Below are 21,587 nucleotides of genomic sequence, written 5' to 3'. Positions count from 1 at the left end.
AAGTTTATCACCATAACTACAAAGGAAAAGTTGAAAACATTATCTGATAGTCTACAAAATTCTATTCCACAATACCAATCTAAAATGACTAATTAGATGGAAATTGCTATTATTTTCTGGGGATCAACAATCCAATATCAGCAATGCAAAGTGAAAACACGGATAAATATCATCATCTTTGCGAGCGACATAATGCCGAGTGTGTGGTCTATAGAGAGAGATTGTGTGTCACTGTGAGTAGCAGTAACGTTACTGATTCTCCTACTTAGCTGTGAACGAAGAAGTGCAGTGTGTGTACAGTATTTGTCGGTGAATATATGCTACAACTCTTCAAGACCCAAGCCAAGTTCCCGTGTCTTGCATGCTACCTGCTGATTAAAGTGAAGGGTGTTAGCCCCGAAGTTAGCCACAACTTTGATTGTCCGTCCATCATGGTCTCAACAAAAAGAGTTGCTCTCTCAGCGTCATGTCAATGGCGCCCCCGTTTGAAAGGCTCATATAAGTTAAGACCTGTTATCAGTAAACCAATCAGATGACAACCTATGACGTGACATCAGCTACGTATGTTAATAAGTAACAGCTGGCTGAATTTGCTGGTGAAATCGACAGTCAATGAATAATCATTTCACTTTCCTTAGCTTTAGACATGAGCAAAAAAGTGAAAAACATGGACTGTGCGATTTTAAAATGTATTTCTTTCAAATCACAATTTACATTTAAAAATAATGATTTTTTACACTGTCTGCTAGTTATTGAAAACTAATTTGTTAACCAACATCATAGACCAATATTTGACTTGATCCAATAAATGAGTTTTGGCAATTTATAAGCTCCAGGGGAAACTCGTAGGTGTTGGTTGATCTGCAGTGCTGCAGTGACAAACAAGGACACAAGGTCAATGATGATGAACACAGTCAATATCATCAAAGTACAGAGCCACAGTTTAACAACTGTAGTTCCAGCTTCCTCTAGTTATCTTTAAGAAAAGTGCTGCAGCAGCTACTTTGCTTGTTGGAGGCATCACTGACATGAATGTACAGGTTTAAACTTCTCTTTCTTTCCCTAAAGGAAGTGCAGGTTGTCCAGGTCTAGATCTGCACTGACAATGAGTCAACAGCCCCACAACCTCTAGAGCAGGGATATTCAACTAAAATTCCAAGAGGTCCAGTTAGAGAGCACTTCCTCAAGCAAAGGTCCATGCGCGGACAGACGGGTGTGTGCTGTCGGAGTTTCGTGCGACGGGGGGCTGTGGTGTGCGTGCGGTGATTCTCTAGTTCTAGTCCTCTCCTTTCCTCTGTTTGTGTAGGTGTGTGCGAAGCGCTGTCCTCTGTGAAACAGAGCAGAGCGAATGTTAATGCGCAAAGCTAAAAAAATTCAAATTATTACGGGTCCGTATAGGTCGGCGTCTGGGTCCGGACTCGGACCGTGGTCCGCCTGTTAGTGACCCCTGCTCTAGAGAATCTGCATCCTGCTTAATATAATGTGTATATATATATGTATAATATATTATATAATATATATCTCTTAACTGTACTCTGTCGTGTCTCTATACCTTTCTCTGGTGTGTCTCTATACTGTACTCTGTCGTGTCTCTATACCTTTCTCTGGTGTGTCTCTATACTGTACTCTGTCGTGTCTCTATACTGTACTCTGTCGTGTCTCTATACCTTTCTCTGGTGTGTCTCTATACTGTACTCTGTCGTGTCTCTATACCTTTCTCTGGTGTGTCTCTATACTGTACTCTGTCGTGTCTCTATACTGTACTCTGTCGTGTCTCTATACTGTACTCTGTCATGTCTCTATACCTTTCTCTGGTGTGTCTCTATACTGTACTCTGTCATGTCTCTATACCTTTCTCTGGTGTGTCTCTATACTGTACTCTGTCATGTCTCTATACCTTTCTCTGGTGTGTCTCTATACTGTACTCTGTCGTGTCTCTATACTGTACTCTGTCGTGTCTCTATACCTTTCTCTGGTGTGTCTCTATACTGTACTCTGTCGTGTCTCTATACCTTTCTCTGGTGTGTCTCTATACTGTACTCTGTCGTGTCTCTATACCTTTCTCTGGTGTGTCTCTATACTGTACTCTGTCGTGTCTCTATACTGTACTCTGTCGTGTCTCTATACTGTACTCTGTCGTGTCTCTATACCTTTCTCTGGTGTGTCTCTATACTGTTACTCTGTCGTGTCTATACCTTTCTCTGGTGTGTCTCTATACTGTACTCTGTCATGTCTCTAATACCTTTCTCTGGTGGTCTCTATACTGTACTCTGTCAGTGTCTCTATACCTTTCTCTGGTGTGTCTCTATACTGACTCTGTCTGTGTCTCTATACTGTACTCTGTCGTGTCTCTATACCTTTCTCTGGTGTTGTCTCTATACTGTACTCTGTCGTGTCTCTATACCTTTCTCTGGTGTGTCTCTATACTGTACTCTGTCGTGTCTCTATACCTGTACTCTGGTCGTGTCTCTATACTGTACTCTGTTGTGTCTCTATACCTTTCTCTGGGTGTGTCTCTATACTGTACTCTGTCGTGTCTCTATACCTTTCTCTGGTGTGTCCTCTATACTGTACTCTGTCGTGTCTCTATACTGTTACTCTGTCGTGTCTCTATACTGTACTCTGTCGTGTCTCTATACCTTTCTCCTGGTGTGTCTCTATACTGTACTCTGTCGTGTCTCTATACCTTTCTCTGGTGTGTCTCTATACTGTAACTCTGTCGTGTCTCTATACCTTCTCTGGTGTGTCTCTATACTGTACTCTGTCGTGTCTCTATACCTTTCTCTGGTGTGTCTCTATACTGTACTCTGTCGTGTCTCTATACCTTTCTCTGGTGTGTCTCTATACTGTACTCTGTCCGTGTCTCTATACCTTTCTCTGTGTGTCTCTATACTGTACTCTGTCGTGTCTCTATACCTTTCCTCTGGTGTGTCTCCTATACTGTACTCTGTCGTGTCTCTATACCTTTCTCTGGTGTGTCTCTATACTGTACTCTGTGTGTCTCTATACCTTCTCTGTGTGTCTCTATACTGTACTCTGTCGTGTCTCTATACCTTTCTCTGGTGTGTCTCTACTGTACTCTGTTGTGTCTCTATACCTTTCTCTGGTGTGTCTCTCTACTGTACTCTGTTGTGTCTCTATACCTTTCTCTGGTGTGTCTCTATACTGTACTCTGTCGTGTCTCTATACCTTTCTCTGGTGTGTCTCTATACTGTACTCTGTTGTGTCTCTATACCTTTCTCTGGTGTGTCTCTATACTTACTCTGTCGTGTCTCTATACCTTTCTCTGGTGTGTCCTCTATACTGTACTCTGTCGGTGTCTGCTATACTTTCTCTGGTGTGTCTCTATACTGTACTCTGTCGTGTCTCTATACTGTACTCTGTCGTGTCTCTAGACCTTTCTCTGGTGTGTCTCTATACTGTACTCTGTCGTGTCTCTATACTGTACTCTGTCGTGTCTCTATACCTTTCTCTGGTGTGTCTCTATACTGTACTCTGTTGTGTCTCTATACCAGGGATGGGCAACTGGTGGTCCTCGCCCACACTTTGTGCGGCCTGCGAGTCATTTTCTAGAAATTAATCTGCTGGAGCTCTGCGAGGGGGGGTGCTGTCGGATTTTCGCGAGGCTTCTGTCGGAGTTCCGCAAGGAGGGGGGCGCTGTCGGAGCTCCGTGAGGGGGGTGGGTGTGTGTGCAAAGTGAGGACACACTTTTTGTGGCCCTCCCCATCCTCAAAGTTGCCCATTCCTGCTCTATACTGTACTCTTTCATGTCTCTATACCTTTCTCTGGCGACTCTGTCATGTCTTTATACCATACTCTGTCGTGTCTCTAGACCAGGGGTGTGCAAACTACGGCCCGCGGGCCAACTGCGGCCCATGGTCCTTTTTTAATTGGCCCGCAGCAAATTCTAAAAGTATAATGGAATAAGGCCCAGATAGAAACTTGCGCTTTAATGTTTTGTACTTCTTAGTTCTAACACAGAAACACAGTTTCTACGCAACTTCAATGTTGCTCACTTCCCCACACAGTCAGAAATCAAATGTACTTTTCCAAAGGCCAACTTTTCTGATAACAAGGGGAAATATGCGTCTGTGATCACGTCTCTCATCACAGAATTCAGTCAGCACTTCCAAGAGTTTTCTATCGTTGAGAAAGAAATCGAGCTGATTAATGCGGAAGAAGTTTAAGAGAGTCTGCAACTAGAACTTATATAATAATAATTATATATGATAATTCCCTGAAGAATCAACATCAGCTTCTCTCCCTCCCCGACTTCTACCGGAGCTTGGAAAAGTTTCCTCTGATGAGATGTCACGCACAAATAATGATGAGTCTGTTCGCCTCATATATGTGAGCAAAACAAAAAGCAGATTGAGAACCAAACGTCCGACAGCATCTCTGTGATGTCCTTCGTATCTCAAACACCAAACTTACTCCTGACCTGCAGCATCCTTCAGTCCAAAGCGCAGCATCACTGCTCCCACTGAGTGCAACGCTGTTCCCATTATAGGAGAGTTAAAACATATATGACACAGCATTCATGTAAGGTCCATTTTTCAATAAATTCAGTCAATTAAAGTTGATAACATTTTCTAACTAACTTTAGTTGATGAGTTAACAAGCCCAATAACTTATTTGTTTAACAAGCTTGAGATATCCCCCCCCCCCGCCTTATACAGGGCTGTGAAAGAGGATCAACATCCTGACTAAGAAGCAATCTGAGGCTCCTGTTTTGAGAAGAGAATGAGCTGCAAACCCTTATTGTAACAAATTAAATGAAACCTCATTAATAGAAAGCTGTGATGGAGGCTGTGGTGAGGCTGCCCCCCCCCCCCTCCTTGAGCATATTCAATTATCAATTATCAAGTGTCCTATCAAGGAGACCTCTTTCTCCAATGTGGGGAACAGTGGCGGTTGGAACCCGTAGGAACACTGAAATGGGGACAGTCCAGGGTATTGTGGGCATATTCCACCCACAGGAGCTGCTGAGACCAGGCCGAGGGATGTTTGGAAATCATGCACCGAAGTGCTGTCTCCATCTCCTGATTTTTCCGTTCTGTCTGCCCATTTGATTGTGGGTGGAATCCGGAAGATAGGCTGACGGTGGCCCCCAGGAGCGAACAAAACTCCCTCCAGAATATGGACGTGAACTGGGGTCCTCGGTCGGAGACCACATCGGTAGGGAGTCCATAGAGTCGAAAGACATGCAGCAGAACCAGTTCCGCAGTCTCCTTGGCCGACAGGAGCGTGGGCAGCGACACGAAGTGGGCCATCTTGCTGAACCGGTCAACTATAGTCAGGATGGTGGTATGACCGTTGGACATAGGCAGGCCGGTTACAAAGTCTAGAGAGATGTGGGACCAAGGACGATAGAGGTAGCAGAAGGCTGGCAGGAGCTTGGTGAGATGGCTTGTGCTGACTACAAATGAGACACGCATTGACGAACCCATGAGTTTCCTCCTCCAGGGTGGCCCACCAGAATCTCCGTAGAAGGACCTCCTTAGTCTGTTGGATCCCATTGTGGCAGGTGAGCCGGGAACTGTGGGCCCATTGAATAACGTCTGATCTAAGATCCAGGGGAACAAACAGGCGGTCCGGTGGGCAGGAACTAGGACCGGGCTGATCTTTCAAGGCAGCTTTAACCCTCTCCTCCACCTCCCAAGTGAGAGAGGCAATCAAGCGGGGTACTGGAAGGATGGGATCCGGCTCGGTGACGGAGTCCTCCCCTGCCACAAACAGACGGGACAGGGCGTCTGGATTAATGTTGTGGGAACCAGGCCAGAACCAGGTCTCTCCGGGTCCGGAACTCGCAGGATGGGAGCAGAGGTGAAACAGGACCTGAGGTTCTGGAAAGCCCCCTAAGCCGAGGGAGACCACTGATACAGCACCTTTGAAGAGGAGAGGGCCGTGAGTGGGGCAGCCACCGTGCTGTAGCCGCGGATGAACCTTCGGTAAAAGTTTGCGAACCCCAGGAACCGCTTTAACTGCTTACGCGAGTTAGGAACCGGCCAGGAGGTGACCGCGGAGACTTTGGCAGGGTCCATCTGCATCCTCCCCCGTCCCACGATGTATCCCAGAAACGAGACAGAGGTGGTATGGAACTCACATTTCTCGGTCTTTACAAACAGCAAGTTCTCAAGCAGGCGTTGAAGGACGGCCTGGACATGATGCACATGTTCCCCCTTGGTACGGGAGTAGATCAAGATGTCGTTTAGGTATTCGAACACCTGTTTGTTCAACATGTCTCTAAGAACATCATTTACCAATACCTGGAATACTGCTGGGGCGTTTGTGAGGCCGAACACCTGAGCCCAAGGTGGGGTGATGAGGTGGGAGTGGCTGGCTGGTGAGGTGAGAAGGAGGCGGGGTGTGGAAAAGTACCGGCCTGAGGTAAGAAGTACTGGAGCAGACTGTGACAACTTGCTAGTGAAATTGAATAGCCCTGCTCTATACCGTACTCTGTCGTGTCTCTATACCTTTCTCTGTCGTGCCTCTATACCGCACTCTGTCATGTCTCTTTGCCGTACTCTGTTGTGTCTCTATACCGTACTCTGTCGTGTCTCTATACCGTACTCTGTCGTGTCTCTATTCCAGGGGTCGGGAACCTATGGATCGCGAGCCATATATGGCTCTATTGATGATACGATAAGGCTCGCAGACAATTTTGAGGTGACATTTATTAACATGATTAACAAGTAATAAATAATTATACTGTAACATTTTAAAGTAAAACATTAAGCAGCGGATTTTGTTTTAGTTCTCCCCTCTCCTTTTCTCCGCTCAGTCTCTGACTGTGTGTGTGTTTGTGTGTGTGTGTGTGTGTAGGGGGCGAAGCCCTGCCCTTCGCGAAACAGCAGAGGAAGCAACCAGTAGAGTAGGGGTGTCAAACTCAATCACAGAGAGGGCCACATTTAAAAACTGGGACTACGTCGAGGGCCAAACACGGTCCATATTTATTGCACAGGATAGACATATTGGATAAAGTGTAAAAGGATATGGAACATATTTAGGTAGGCTACATTCTCCTTTTATGCAGTCAGAGCCAGATGTGTGGAATCTTTTCTTAGCTGCCAGTTTGTTTGGGGTTCTGTGGAAACCCTCAGTGAGTGAAGGTGTATCAGTGAGACGACTCCTGTGTGGGTTTTTGTTCATCTTCATAACAGAGAAAAAATGCTCACACAGGTTTGTGTTTCTAAACATGCAAAGCATCTGAGCGACATGAAGTTTGCTGCAAACTCGGCAAAAACGCAGTCGGGAACACAGCGGTGGAGATGGCTTGTCAGTGTTTGGAAACACGCAGTGACCAAAGTTTCCTTGCTGCATCAGAGTCTCCCACAGGCAGCTCGGCTTGGAACGCTCTCAGTGCATCAACCATGTCCGTGATCACATGGCCCTGAAGCTGGAGGTTTAACAGTGAGATGCTTCGTTATGTCGCACAAAAAGGCCAGCTCACATCGTCACTTTTTGTCCCAGAGATCTGTGGTGTGTTTCCCTTTGCTTCCAAAAACTGGTAGATTTCCTCAAGCAACTCGGAAAAATCTATTCAGCACTTTCCCTCAACTCAGCCATCGCACCGTCATTTTCAGAATGTATCTCCTCAGGTTTCCTGTCTGTGTTACGGTGCTTATTACATCTTCCATTTCCAGAGCTTTACAACACAGCACTTCCTGGTGTGTGATGCAGTGATACACCGTCAGCTGCATCTTCTCCCGCATTCTGCCTACTAATCTGTTCTTTTCACCGCGCATCTAAGGCGCTCCATCTGTCGTCAGTCCCGTCAGTTTGTCCCGGGGCAGTTTCATTTCATTCACATTGAGATACTTCCTCAAATATGTATTTTCCCGTGGTTGTGCCATGCACCGTACTCTGTGGTCTCTATACCGTACTCTGTCGTGCCTCGATACTGCACTCTGTCGTGTCTCCATACCGTACTATGTCGGGTCTCTATACCGTACTCTGCGGAGTCTCTATACTGTTCTTTACTGTGTTTATTTACAGTTTACGCAGTACTTGCTGTGTTTCCTTACTGTGCTCTGTCGCGTTTCTCTAGTGTGCTCTGCTGCATTTATTTTTCTTCCTGCAGTTTCTTTATTGTACTATTCTGTATACTATGCTGTTTCTTTATTGTATTCTGCTGTTTTTTACTGTACTCTGCAGTTTCTTTACCGTACTTTACTGTGTTTTTAAAAAGGTTTACACAGTAACTACTGAGTCTCTTTACTGTACTCTGTTGTGTTTCTTCATCGTACTCAGCAGTTTACACAGTACCTGCTGTAAATATGATCGAGACATCGCTACATGTTAGTTCTAATTTCTGTGCACATCATGCAGGTCCCTGTTCTCCGGGTGCCACTAAGTGTACAGTAAAAAGTAATGTAGAACTAGCCATCTTTAATGCAAAAGTACACAATCAAGGTTTTGCTTATCAGAGGCCCGCCGGGCATAAATTGACCCTCCGCCAGACCTAAGCCTCTTTTTTAAAAGTATTCTTAAGATGTTTATTTAACTACAGTAATAACTCTATGCTCTGGTTGTGGTTAACACTAGAGAGTGCAGTTGAGAGATAGAGCAACACACACACAGACAAAGAGAGAGAGAGAAAAGAGAGAGCGTGTGTGTGACGGCAAGTTATAAATGATTATAAAACGGACATGTCAAATCAAGCAATCTGATTGGTTCTTAGCCGTGGTTTAATGAGCTTATATCACGGGTAGAATTGTAGTTACTTTTCACAACAAGTCAGTATCCCTCCGCGTCTGAGAAAAAGCTACAACCATTACAGCTGTTAAATTGCGTCCGTTAAGAAACAAACTTACAAAGCTTTACTATGGAGTGGATTGATCAGTGCCTATCTCCAGAGAAAAATGCCCCTAAAAGACGACATGCAGAGCTACGTGAAGAGCAGGTAGACCAAATGGAAAAAAAACTAAACAGAACAGAACACCGCGCTAGCTGTTAGTGTTGTTGCATAGCAACCACTTCGCGTCGGGCCGAACCACGGCCCTTAACTGTGATATAATGACCATATACCACGGCCTGTCGTGAGCTATTGCTTAATTATTTATTAAACAGCCAATCTGCCACCACCACCAGCAAATCATCTCTGTCAATCCCACGGTTCCATGGCGAGCGGTCGCGGTTGTGCGGTGGGTCAGTCGAGAAAGAGAAAGAGCGAGGGAGTGTGTGTGCACTGAGTATGAAGTCAGCAGTAACGTACGTGCGTAGTTATTTGTCGGTGAATAAATACTACAACTACTCAAGACCACTTGATTCTAAAAGTGAAGGGGGTATGGTTAGCCCTGAAGCTAGCAGCGACAACAACACCTCAAGCTTAACATGGGCTGCTTTTAAAGGTCGGACCAGCTATTCTCATGTGATAAGCCGTCCCTTCAGGTTTTTGCACCCCACAAACGACTGGGCCTAACAGCTTTTCTGGGGAAACCCTGGGGTACATGCTCATTTTTTTCACTAAACTGCAAATATAAAGAAACACCACACCACCTGCTTCCAGTCAAGGTAACCAGAATTTGTATGGAACAAGCAGAAATGGGGGTGGTTAGTTACAATACCATTGTCATGGTAACCATTCAGTATCCATGGCAACAACAATCATCAGGTCCCTAAGCCAAGTAGCTGGCTGTGAACACGGAAGTAGGGCACTTCTGAGCCATCATTTCCATTTATAAAAAAAAGATCTCTGGTACCATTAAAAAAAAAATAAGATCTGTCTCTCGTGAGTCCCCCGAATTTATGTAAGTAGAACACTAAATCACTGCAATACCATTAAATATATTCATTTCACATATTACACTGACACTTTTATTGCTAAACACATCAAAAAAGAGACATTTATAGTGTATTCATGTGTAAATATTGTATGTACATTATAATGGCAAAGTCTAATGAGACTTTAACCTGTGAAAACAATGTCTGTGTCAGAGCACCCAAACACCAAATGAACAGCTTCCCACGCACGCCCCAGTGAAACCACTGTAAAGCCATTCTCAAACTGTGGTAAACCTTGGGTAGTGCTTACATCTGTGCGGTTGTACAGTACCTTTGTGTATGTAAGCAGGCGGACTCTGACACAGATACTGTGGAGGGTAGCGGCTCCTCTTGCTGTGTTTGTGGATTCTGTAGTCCTTCTCACTGTGAGAGCGTCGGCTCCTGAGAGGCTCTACAGAGGCTGCTGGTGGCAGCAGGCGCTCGAACAGTTCAGAGCTGGGCCATGCCCGCCTGAGAGTGCGGCTGCTTGTCTTCTTCATCCTCACCTCGCTGGGTGGCAGACAAATTGTTAAGACCAAGTCAAAATAGTTTTTTCCACAAGCAAACTTCTGAATATTTGGGACAAATGTTTGACCCAAGGCTGCAAGTTCCCAGTTCCTCACGTAAATTCCATTTTGGTACGTTTTAATAAAAAGACTAATGAAAATCAAACCATGAAGCAGAAATAAAGAATTCCTGTCCCGGGTTTGCCAGACTTTCTCATGGTCATGTTATTGTTACCTCTCCTTCCTCCTGCTGCCTCCTTTCCCTCTCAGGTCACAGTAAATCCACAACGGCCAGCTAATGCTTCTACTGTGATGTCTGAATTCATACTCTTTCACACACATACACACACACGCGCACACACACACACACACACACACACACACACACACACACACACACAAGAAACACACGCTTAGCAGTGACAAGCTGAGGTTTCTACACCACTCCAGTGGCTAGCAGTTAGCTTAGCCTGGTGCCTTTGCTCGGCGTCAGACTCGTTTGGTCTAAGCTTCAGCAGAAGCATGAGGAATGAGGGGACGGTACTTTTTGAGTCAGTCAAAAGGGGGTAGGGGAGAGCGGTAAAAAGACAAGCCTGGATCCCTGTCCGGTAGACCAAAGCCTGTGCAGCGAAGGGAGGGAAGAAAGGAGGGAGTGAGGGAGGGGGCGCTGATACAAAAGAAAGCGAGAGGAAAGAGGTTGCCCAGCCAGCAGGAGGAGAGAGAACAACACAATTTCCATGGGAAAAGCAGACACACTCCTCCCTTCTACCTCCATCCATCCATGATCATTCCTCAGGACTCAGTTCACACACACCAGTAGTTGTTCCTCTGGGGAAAAAACTGTGTGTGTGTGTGTGTGTGTGTGTGAGAGAGAGAGAGAGTGAGAGAGTGTACCACGACTGAGGAATGATGGAAGACGTGTAAAAGAGAAATCCATAAAAAGCAACATTTAGTGAGGAGAAAGGGTTAATCCAGAGCAGAGCGTGCGCTGCCTCTGCTTCTCCTTTGTCTTTTCCTTCGTCCATTCGCCTTTCTTTCCGCTTGCTGCTCGCCTGTCTGCACTCACTCTGTTGCTCACCGTGTTGTTGTTGGAGAGGAGGGAGAGAGGGAAAGAGAGAAGGCAGAGGGAGGGGAAGAATCGTGTCAGTCAACCCACACACACACACACACACACACACACACACACACACACACACACACACACACACACACACACACACACACGTTCCTCCTGTTGTTAATGCTGAGCGGTGCTACCCATTCATACAAAAAACACTGATATCCTACAGCGTAGTGCTACTTAGTGAGCCCATTTGTGTTTCTGAAAGGAACTGCTAAGACCTGTGTGTGTGTGTGTTAAAGTTGGATAGAAAACAAGTCCATGAGTCAGCCAATCAGCATGGGATTCTTCGGTTGACTCTTTCGTGAGCAGCACACTGACCAAATGCTGCAGCACAAGCAATAGATAGTATTGTGCTGTTGCTTGATGTCAACACCACTACTGTTTAGTGTCTCTCTCCCTCAGCCTCTCTGCAGTTCTCATACTCATAGAACGGAAGTTAATGTACATGTAGTCACTATTATGCTATGTTACTAAGCTGAACTCCTTTAGTGTAGAGAAATTACATTAGAAGTTAAATTAATATTGCAAATAACAATGGAGAGAGTGGGCCTCCTTGGTTTGCATTGTTGTGTGTCTTGAAACTTGATGACGTGGCCAAGGGAGATGAGCATAAAGTCCGACTGTAATCCAATTTAAAAATGATTCCCCAAAAACAAACTGTTTTTCAGAATTTCCTATTTACTTTGTCAAAGGCTTTTTTCTGCTTCAAGTGACAGCATTACTGTTTGTTCTTTAGTGATTGGTGCATAATACATCCGATTAGAAGGTCTTTATGTGTTGATGAATGCCTGCCTTTGATAAATCCAGTTTGGTCAGGATGGATAATATGGGCGATGACTGTGTGGGGCATCCATCAGGTCTAGGAGCCTTGTTATTAGGCATTTTATTCAAGACCTAAGGCCTATAATGTATTGTACAATTAAATGTATGTATTTAATGTCCAGTTTTGATGTTTTCTCTTTGTTTTGCTTTAGCTTGTTTTCTATTGTTTTTTTTTGCTTTTCCTGTTTTGCTACTGCATCCAAATGTATCGTTTCTCAGCCTTTTGAATATGATTTTGTTTTATAATTTCAGCTGAAATTTTTTTATTTTTCATCCACCAATTTTATGTGTGGAATTGGTGGCATTAGCAATTTCTAGATCTTTGATTGCTTTTTGTAGATGGTTTTCTAGTTCTAGATTAATGCTTTTGTTGTGCTTTAGTTAAAATCCATACAGTATGCCTATTCTTGCTTGATGAATTAACTGAACTTAGAATGTCTAATAGTAATACGTTGAAGCCCCATGGACTGACTGCTTGATGGTGGTTATTTGTGTAGATGCAGCTAAGGAAGAAATTAAAAGTGGGGGAGCGCTGGGTCTAACCTGTGTAACAGCAGCAACAGAACATTTTCGGTTCACAGGGATTAAACCATCAATGCTGTGACTGAACTCAAGCTAATTGCTAAGTGCTAACTGCTAATGTCCGTCTCTAGAAGCTGCCGACGGCTCTACACCCGGCAAAACTGCCTCCTGGTAGATGTGAGGACGAGGCAAAGGTGTGAGTCGTGTTTCTTGTTTCTGCCACTTTGAATGTAATGCAATAAACAAACTATATAAACAGTCAGGCAGCTGTACTTCTTCTCTCTCTGTACTGAGGCAGACTACAGCTACACTGACTCACTATCACCTCTAGAGGAACAAGTGGTATTACAGACTGGACAGAGCGCAGCTAGCTGTTAGCATGCTAACTTCAGTATATATCGCTGCAACACAGAGACGTCTTTGACATAACGTCATCACTGTTACCTCTTCACACTGTTGATAATCTTAGTTCCTTTTAAAAAAAAAAAGTTTTAAATTTAAATTCTGGCATATTCTACACATTGAACCTTTAATTACTTCTATTTGAATAATGGTTTGGCACAATGGCTGTGTCAAGTTAAACTGTATTATGAGAGTTTGAACAGACACACTAACTATGACACAAAAAGCCTAGTAATAGTGACAAATGACCTGTGATAATGTTAAAACTCCTGACATGTCAGGATTGATGGAGCTCTACAGCAGTGTGCCGCCACAAACAGAGGTGCAACACTCTGCTTGATTTTGATTTCTTTCCTCGATGTTGCATCAATTTTGCTTTTGTGAGTGTTCATAAATAACTTTTATGCTTAATGCTATTTGATGATGTGACCAGTGTTGACAGAGCACCGCAAGTGAGGAAGTTTAGTGGTTCACATTTTACTGTGAACTGCTGTCATCTAGTGGACTAATAGGGTTACAACAATAAACAGGATTTAAAAAGGCACCGTCTTCAGGTTCAAAAATCATCTGCATAAATAAAATTATTCTGGGTAACAAGTTTCAAGAGCAACTGTTGAGTCTTTATCAACCTTTTGATAACCCTCCACAAACAGTGTACTTGTTCATTTCCCCCCATTCTTCAGCAGGGCTTTGTACCGGTCATGCTCACGGTGTAATATGTTTTCTATTTCTGCCTTTTTTAGCTGATAAAATAAAGCCAAAGTGAAGGAAAACTAATTCACAGTTGGGTTGTTGTAGTTATTGATGCAGCCATTATGTTTTTGCTTGTTGACACTGCAAAATCTTGTCCTGTCAGCACACAGCTTGGAATTTAAAATGAAATTAATGAAAAGGTTACAAAAATGAGAGCGTCAGACAAACAAAAGAGGACAGGGAAAAACAGAGCGAGGTTAAGTGGCAGGAAACGCCATGCCTGCAGGCAGGCAGGCAGGCAGGCAGGCAGGCAGGCACACACACAACACACAGACACACACAGACACAGATCTGTGAGTGGTAAAAGTAATTTCCTCCTGATGAAGGGCTTAGCTCAATTACTTTCAGAGTTCACTTCATCTGTCTGTACACGATCAAGTGTGTCTGTGTGTGTGTCTAAAGAGACAGACAGATAGAACAGAGAAAGACGTGTTGTAACCACATATTTGTTGTAACATGATCTTCTGACTAATGGCAGCTTCACTGTTCACTGCAGCACACAGCTGCCCCTGAGCCAAACACAGGCACCCAAACTCTTATTGATACTGCTGAGGAGAGCTGTACAGGGCAGGGCAGAAGAAAGTACAGGACTGTCTCAGAAAATTAGAATATTGTGATAAAGTTCTTTATTTTCTGTAATGCAATTAAAAAAACAAAAATGTCATGCATTCTGGATTCATTACAAATCAACTGAAATATTGCAAGCCTTTTATTATTTTAATATTGCTGATTATGGCTTACAGCTTAAGAAAACTCAAAAATCCTATCTCAAAAAATTAGAATAGTTCCTCAGACCAAGTAAAAAAAAAGATTTATAACAGCAAAACAAAATCAAACATTTGAAAATGTCCATTAATGCACTCAGTACTTGGTTGGGAATCCTTTTGCACGGATTACTGCATCAATGCGGCGTGGCATGGAGGCAATCAGCCTGTGGCATTGCTGAGGTGTTATGGATGCCCAGGATGCTTCAATAGCGGCCTTTAGCTCATTAGCATTGTTGGGTCTGGTGTCTTTCAGCTTCTTCTTCACAATACCCCACATATTCTCTATGGGGTTCAGGTCAGGGGAATTGGCAGGCCAATCGAGGACAGTAATGCCATGGTCAGTACACCAGTTACTGGTGGTTTTGGCACTGTGGGCAGGTGCCAGATCATGCTGGAAAATGAATTCCTCATCTCCATAGAGCTTTTCAGCAGACGGAAGCATGTAGTGCTCTAAAATCTCTTGGTACACAGCTGCATTTACTCTGGGCTTGATGAAACACAGTGGACCAACACCAGCAGCTGACATGGCTCCCCAAACCATCGCTGACTGTGGGAACTTCACACTGGATTTCAAGCAACTTGGATTTTGCTCCTCTCCAGCCTTTCTCCAGACTCTGTCGCCTTGACTTCCAAATGAAATACAAAACTTGCTTTCGTCTGAAAAGAGGACTTTGGACCACTCTGCAACTGTCCAGTGCTTCTTTTCCATAGCCCAAGTCAGACGCTTCTTCCGTTGTCTTGAGTTCAGAAGTGGCTTGACCATGGGAATACGGCTATTGTAGCCCATTTCCCGGACACGTCTGTGAACAGTGGCTTTTGATACCTGGACTCCAGCTTCAGTCCACTGTCTTTGAAGCTCCCCCAAATTCTGGAAGCGACTCTTCTTCACAATGCTGTTAAGGCTGCGGTCATCTCTCTTGGTTGTGCAGCGTTTCCTGCCACATTTCCCCCTTCCAACAGACTTTTTGTGGATGTGCTTTGAAACTGCACTCTGTGAACAGCTTGCTCTTTGAGACATTTCTTTTTGTGTCTTACCCTCCTGATGGAGGGTGTCAATGATGGTCCTCTGGACAGCAGTCAGATCAGCAGTCTTCCCCATACTTGTGATTTAGTTTACTGAACCAAGCTGAGTGTTTTTCAAGGCTCAGGAAACCCTTGCAGGTGTTTCGAGTTAATTAGACGATTCAAGTGATTCGTTGAACACCCTACTAGTATACTTTTTCATGATATTCTAATATTTAGAGATAGGATATTTGAGTTTTCTTAAGCTGTAAGCCATAATCAGCAATATTAAAATAATAAAAGGCTTGCAATATTTCAGTTGATTTGTAATGAATCCAGAATGTATGACATTTTTGTTTTTTTAAATTGCATTACAGAAAATAAAGAACTTTATCACAATATTCTAATTTTCTGAGACAGTCCTGTAGATGGAAGACTGGAGTAAGCAAGGGGAAGTCTGGCAATATTCTATATTTTCAACAAATCCCATGTGTTAGACTAAAGCGTGATATTTTATTCCTCTTTGCCACAGAGCTCCAATGTTGTCCAAAAACGATTAAAACACATTAATGAGCCACAATATGGCAATATGACTCAATCCTACAACTACTGTCCTGCTGCCGGAAATACTCACTAGAGCACCACTGGAAATAGTCCCCAACAAATGCTTATTTTCTCCCGATTGAGTAATGTTTGTTTAAATACTACATTGAGCAGCTGTTGCAAAAGGAAATTACTAAACCTTAAAAAAGATTTCAGATTTATATATTCAATAGGAACCATAGCATTCCTGGATATCGGTATTGAAACTATGTTATAGGGTTGACCATTAGTGCTTTCCCAAAATATTTAAACAATGAGATTGTTGATTATTATCATCAGTAATGTGGATACACAGTAAAGACTAAGTGGGCAAAGGCAAATAATAGAACAGCTAGAACAATCTGGTATGTTCAGAAAATGACATCCCTTTACTTTAACGCAGCCTTTAGAACCGGGACAATCTAGTGTCATATCACAATATCGATATAATATAGACATATTGCACAGCCCTATGAGAGACTGATTAAAATAGTTGATTTTGGTCTTTTCATAGTATTTGGTGACAATAATATACTGTATAGAAAATAAAGAATAGAATATTTACCTTTTTATATTTACCTAATACCTTTTAGACTAAATCATTTCCACATTCCCTGACAAGGCTACCGTTATCTGTCGGAGGAGGCGATTGACATCCATGTTTCATGGTTAGTAAAACTGCATTCACTATGCCACTGCGGTATTGGCACCATCACTACAAAACAAACAGCAAAAATAAGTAATTTAAAAGAAACACAGCAGCAAATTAGTCTAATGGCACCAGTTGATTTTTTTTAAACATTAAAGTCAAGGTTAAATACCTAAACAGTACACAGGTGGTATAAAGTTACTGTCATCCACCACAGGTCAACTGTTAAAGAACCAGCTCCCAAGTTCACATTATATTCAGTCAGAAATGTGTATCATTTGAAATGTAGCCTATGGTGATTGCACTTTAATAGGCATGCATGGATTCAAACATATGAAATATACCATAAATATTATTGGATGTGGAACAATACAAGAGAAGAAATAGAGGCCAAGTGATAAGTATTTAAAAAGCTCCAGATACAAAATTGCTTTTGGCAAAGAGAACCCTGGCATGTGCACAGGAAATGTCATGCTAGTGTTGGCAACAGTGTTCATGATATTTTCATCGAACAAACTAGATTAATAAAAGGTAGTGAGCACATAATCTCAGCTTCTTATCGGAGGTCAAATATTACATACACATACTATGGTTATACACATATGGTGGTTTCTGTCCGTGTGGTAGAACTTCATGTCGTGTGTGTGTGTGTGTGTGTGTGTGTGTGTGTGTGTGTGTGTGTGTGTGTAAATGCCTGTGGTGGTGGGGAGAAAAAGACCTTTATTTATGGCACTCCTGCTTTTCTTCTCTATAATCAGAGCAGAAAACATTCTCTCCCCCCCTCCCTCCCTCCCTGGCTTATAATACATACTTGTTCCTATACAAATAAATAAAATAATAAAAATGTTAACAATCACAACATTGTCAGACAAAATATTAAGTTTGTACCGAATGTCTTACAAATGGTATACACACACTCCACACTGAAGACATTTACGCACTGTCTGCATAAAGTTTTTCACAGTTTACCTTTACCGGCTGATCAGACTCATATTCCCAATTTCTTGCCGGTCAAATTCACACACGTGTCGCATGGTGGTTTTACGTTGCACACACAGCAGCACAGACTGTAACGTCCTAGCCACACACACACACACACACACACACACACACACACACACACACACACACACACACACACACACACACACACACACGCACGTCGGCACACAGTGGCAGAACACAATTACACAACACCCAATTCCATTTTCAAATTTAACAGTTTTTTAAAAATATTCATCTTTTTGCCTACTTTTCCAAGTACTTTTTTTTGTTTTTAAGTAAACATTAACCACTCTTTATAACGGAATACATTATATCCACCGCACAGCACTTATTTAGAAAGAAAATGTTACTTTTCAAGCTGGTGCGCAGTGAAAAACACCTGGAGCAAATGCCAGGAGATGAGTTTTCATTCAAACTAAATTGTGACTGTTGTGTTAACTGCATGGTAACATTTTTTTTACTTTGCTGTAGATGGGATCGGGCGATTAAATAAACTGCGGGTCCCTGGATTTAGCTAGCACTAACCAGAAGAATGGAGTCAAAATGAAGTTGCTTTTCTGAATCTGTCCAAGCATTTCCTGTGATTCCTGAGATATAGGGAAAACACTGGAACAGATATTTTTGCGTTACTTTTGGCTTTAAAAAAAGAAAGAAATTGGGGGTCTGTTGGGGGTTGCTGTTGGACTGCCAATCTGTCAGGCCTGTACAATTATAGCGGAAACACTTACAGTCAAGTTGTTTGGAAATAAGCCAGTTATTTGTATCTCAATAATAATAATATTAAATTATATCTAACATAACTCAGTTTAGTAGAAATCGTTGACATACGTGGTTTAAATAATCCAACAAAATATATTTTGGAATGTACCCTGGAACAAAAAATGAAGAAAAAAGTTTATGCTTTTTTGCAAATTAAGGTTTAAGGTCAAAACATCACCTAATTTATTTATATATTTTGGACCAAAAGTATTGAAATTGCAGATAAACTTGTTTGTAAGCTTTCTGATAATCAGAGAACCGTACTGTTATGCTTATTTTTTAAGTAGATAGCTTTGTTTTTAGGGGGGGGGGCAACCTTGAGGGCCCCTGTCTCCTGAATGGTCGGTCATTCTGGTTAATCAAACCACTCTCATATAGCATATGACAGGCAGGAAACAAATTCGAAAGGGGTGAGTTCAGAACGTGACTGACTTATCATGGAATGCCCCCTTGTTAAGAGCATGTACAGGCATACAATATACACAAATAAAATACAAGAAAGTAGTAACTAAACCAAATTATTTGGTACAACTAGACACTGCATACAGTTTACCACCCACTTCAATGATTATAAAGCAATTATAATCAAGTTTTCCTATTATGCGATTGCATCTCAAAATGTTAAATGTGGCTCATGCCACTGGAATTTCTGACTAATCTTTTTTAGAATCGAGCTTGAATGCAACAGAGACATAGTCCAACACGCTGTGATGATGATGACGATGGGCAGCATCGATTTCTCGTGCTGAATGGAGGCAGTCGTGTTGCATAGTGTCAATGAAAAACACAATCACAAACACACGAAAATTAGTCGGCTTAAACCTAAGCAGACGGGGGGTGTAGAGGCCTTACCCAGGTATTTGATGGTGAATCCTCGTGGCGGATTGAGGGACCTCCGCATCCATCCCTCCCTCAGCACCTCCAGGTGGTCCTCCTTCCCCTGGATCAGCAGCACATGCTCGTCTATCCATCCCAGGAAGAAGGTCTCAGACACAGCTTCGGTAATCCTCTGGTTCCAAACATGTTGCTGGGTATTTTCTGCTTTGAAATCGGCAAAAATCTCATAGCCGGTGTGGTGCCTTGGCAGCGCATCGCTCTCTGACACCCCGGCCGTACCCACCGCCTCCCCAGCCCCGACCCTGGACAGTACTATAGCCAGGGAATGGGGAGCTATCTGCAGAAAAGACTCCATTGTCGCGTCGGCCTTCTAGCTGACTATTGAATGCAGTATTGTCATTGTATGTATCTATCTGAGACACCGTCAGGCTTAATGGGACACAGACACTCCATTTTAGCTAGCAGGGTGTGTAGCTACAAGCTACGCTCTGCAGCAGCCGCATAGCCAACTGTATTTCCATGAAGCTAGCCTGCTAGCTCCCGTTAGCTCTCTAGCCTTACATGAAACCCATTCCTACACCTTTAGGTCCGTCTTCTTCTCCGTACGTAATATATCGCTCCGTAACAGGAACCGGTATTTACTGAAGATTCATGTCGAGCGCTGTCTACTAAAAAGCAGAGATGACATTCGTGTTTTTCGGTGTAACGTTAACTTACACCTCGTTGCGTTAGGTCCCTTGCAATATGGCTAGCTAGCTGGATGCTAACGTGTTAATGAATTCACCCAGGCAACAGATGCGGAGAGCCCCTTTTTTTCTCGTCGCCAGGCAGCAACCGGCTCTCGTGGGACACCTGTATCTTTTTTTGCCAGCCTTCACGGTTAACGAGGATTCAAGATCCCTCCAGCCGCCGGTGAATATTGTCCTGTCTCTTGCCTGACACGCTTCGGTACAGTGCGCGAGAACACAGCTGGATGCAGGACCGTCTCATCCAGGTACAGTGATGGTAGGCATCGTTCCGGAGCTGCGTAAAGTCAGCTTTAACAAAACCGACTACACTATCTTCCGGCCACATTTTCAAATTAAGACTTCTAACGCAACAAGTCTTTTGGGAATAATAACATTACAGTTAGCAATTCGCCATTAATATGCTGCCAGCAAGGTAAGTGTAACTGCCCCCGAAGCCAATAATGTCAAATAGGTACTTTTTGACTATTACGTAGTAAGTAGTATTACTGCAATAAAAGAATATGGCTATTGAAACTGAGTCTATAAATACTAATTTCTCAGTTGTCTACATACTAATACATTTAGGAAAACAAGAAAAACTAATTGACTGACGAACTCATTGTTACAATTTATACTTTGTGGAGGTTGTATGTTGATATTTTTCTGCCCCTATGAACAATTCCAAACTTCAATTCATTATTGAGCTTTTTTATCATGAAGTGGGACTCCACCAGAGGGGAAAAAAGCTTTGACATGCTTAAGATATTTATATAAATCAGACTACTTTAGAAACACACATTTCGTTTCTTCCATTTTTCAGTTTTGCCTTTTATAACGATTTGTTACTACATTATATATATATATATATATATATATATATATATATATATATATATATATATATATATATATATATATATATGTTTTAGGTATAATTTGTCTCTTACATATCTTCAAAACATTACTTCAAAATGTTGTTTCTAAATTATGCAAGTTGTAATGAGTGATTTCACATGTTTTTTTAATAGTCCATATGTACTTCTTACATCTATTCTGGTGTATGGTGTGGTAATCAGATTCACCAGAAATATATTTAGATAAGTAAGCACATTATCAGTAATTAAGGTTTCAAAACTAGATCTAACACAAGGTCCCTCTTTAGAACAGGACCTCAATAAAGGACCCACCTTCAGGTCTTTATCTAGTGATATTATTGTGCTTTTGTACAAAGTTACGAGTAATATTACCACAACACAAGTGGGGGGATTAAAAAAAAACATGCCATAATGCTATTAAATATATTATATTTATATATATTTTAGTTAATATAATATTGACCAGACTTTCAGTAAAAAGCAAACATAT

The 21,587-nt window shown here is 42.5% G+C and overlaps 1 protein-coding gene across 1 annotated transcript in view; it reads right to left on the bottom strand.

The window, feature by feature from the left end:
- LOC115014440 (storkhead-box protein 2-like) overlaps nucleotides 1-20,487 on the bottom strand; it is a 73,859-nt gene extending 53,372 nt beyond the window's left edge. The window contains 1 exon segment of the mRNA XM_029441277.1: nucleotides 19,510-20,487. Coding sequence (XP_029297137.1) covers nucleotides 19,510-19,849 — 340 coding nt within the window. The 5' untranslated portion in view covers nucleotides 19,850-20,487.
- Between the last annotated feature and the right edge of the window lie 1,100 nt (nucleotides 20,488-21,587).

The sequence above is a fragment of the Cottoperca gobio genome, chromosome 10 (assembly GCF_900634415.1).
Source record: "Cottoperca gobio chromosome 10, fCotGob3.1, whole genome shotgun sequence".
Lineage (NCBI taxonomy): Eukaryota > Metazoa > Chordata > Actinopteri > Perciformes > Bovichtidae > Cottoperca > Cottoperca gobio.
Note: the sequence above shows the minus strand (reverse complement) of the source record. Positions and strands in the feature narration are given on the sequence as shown.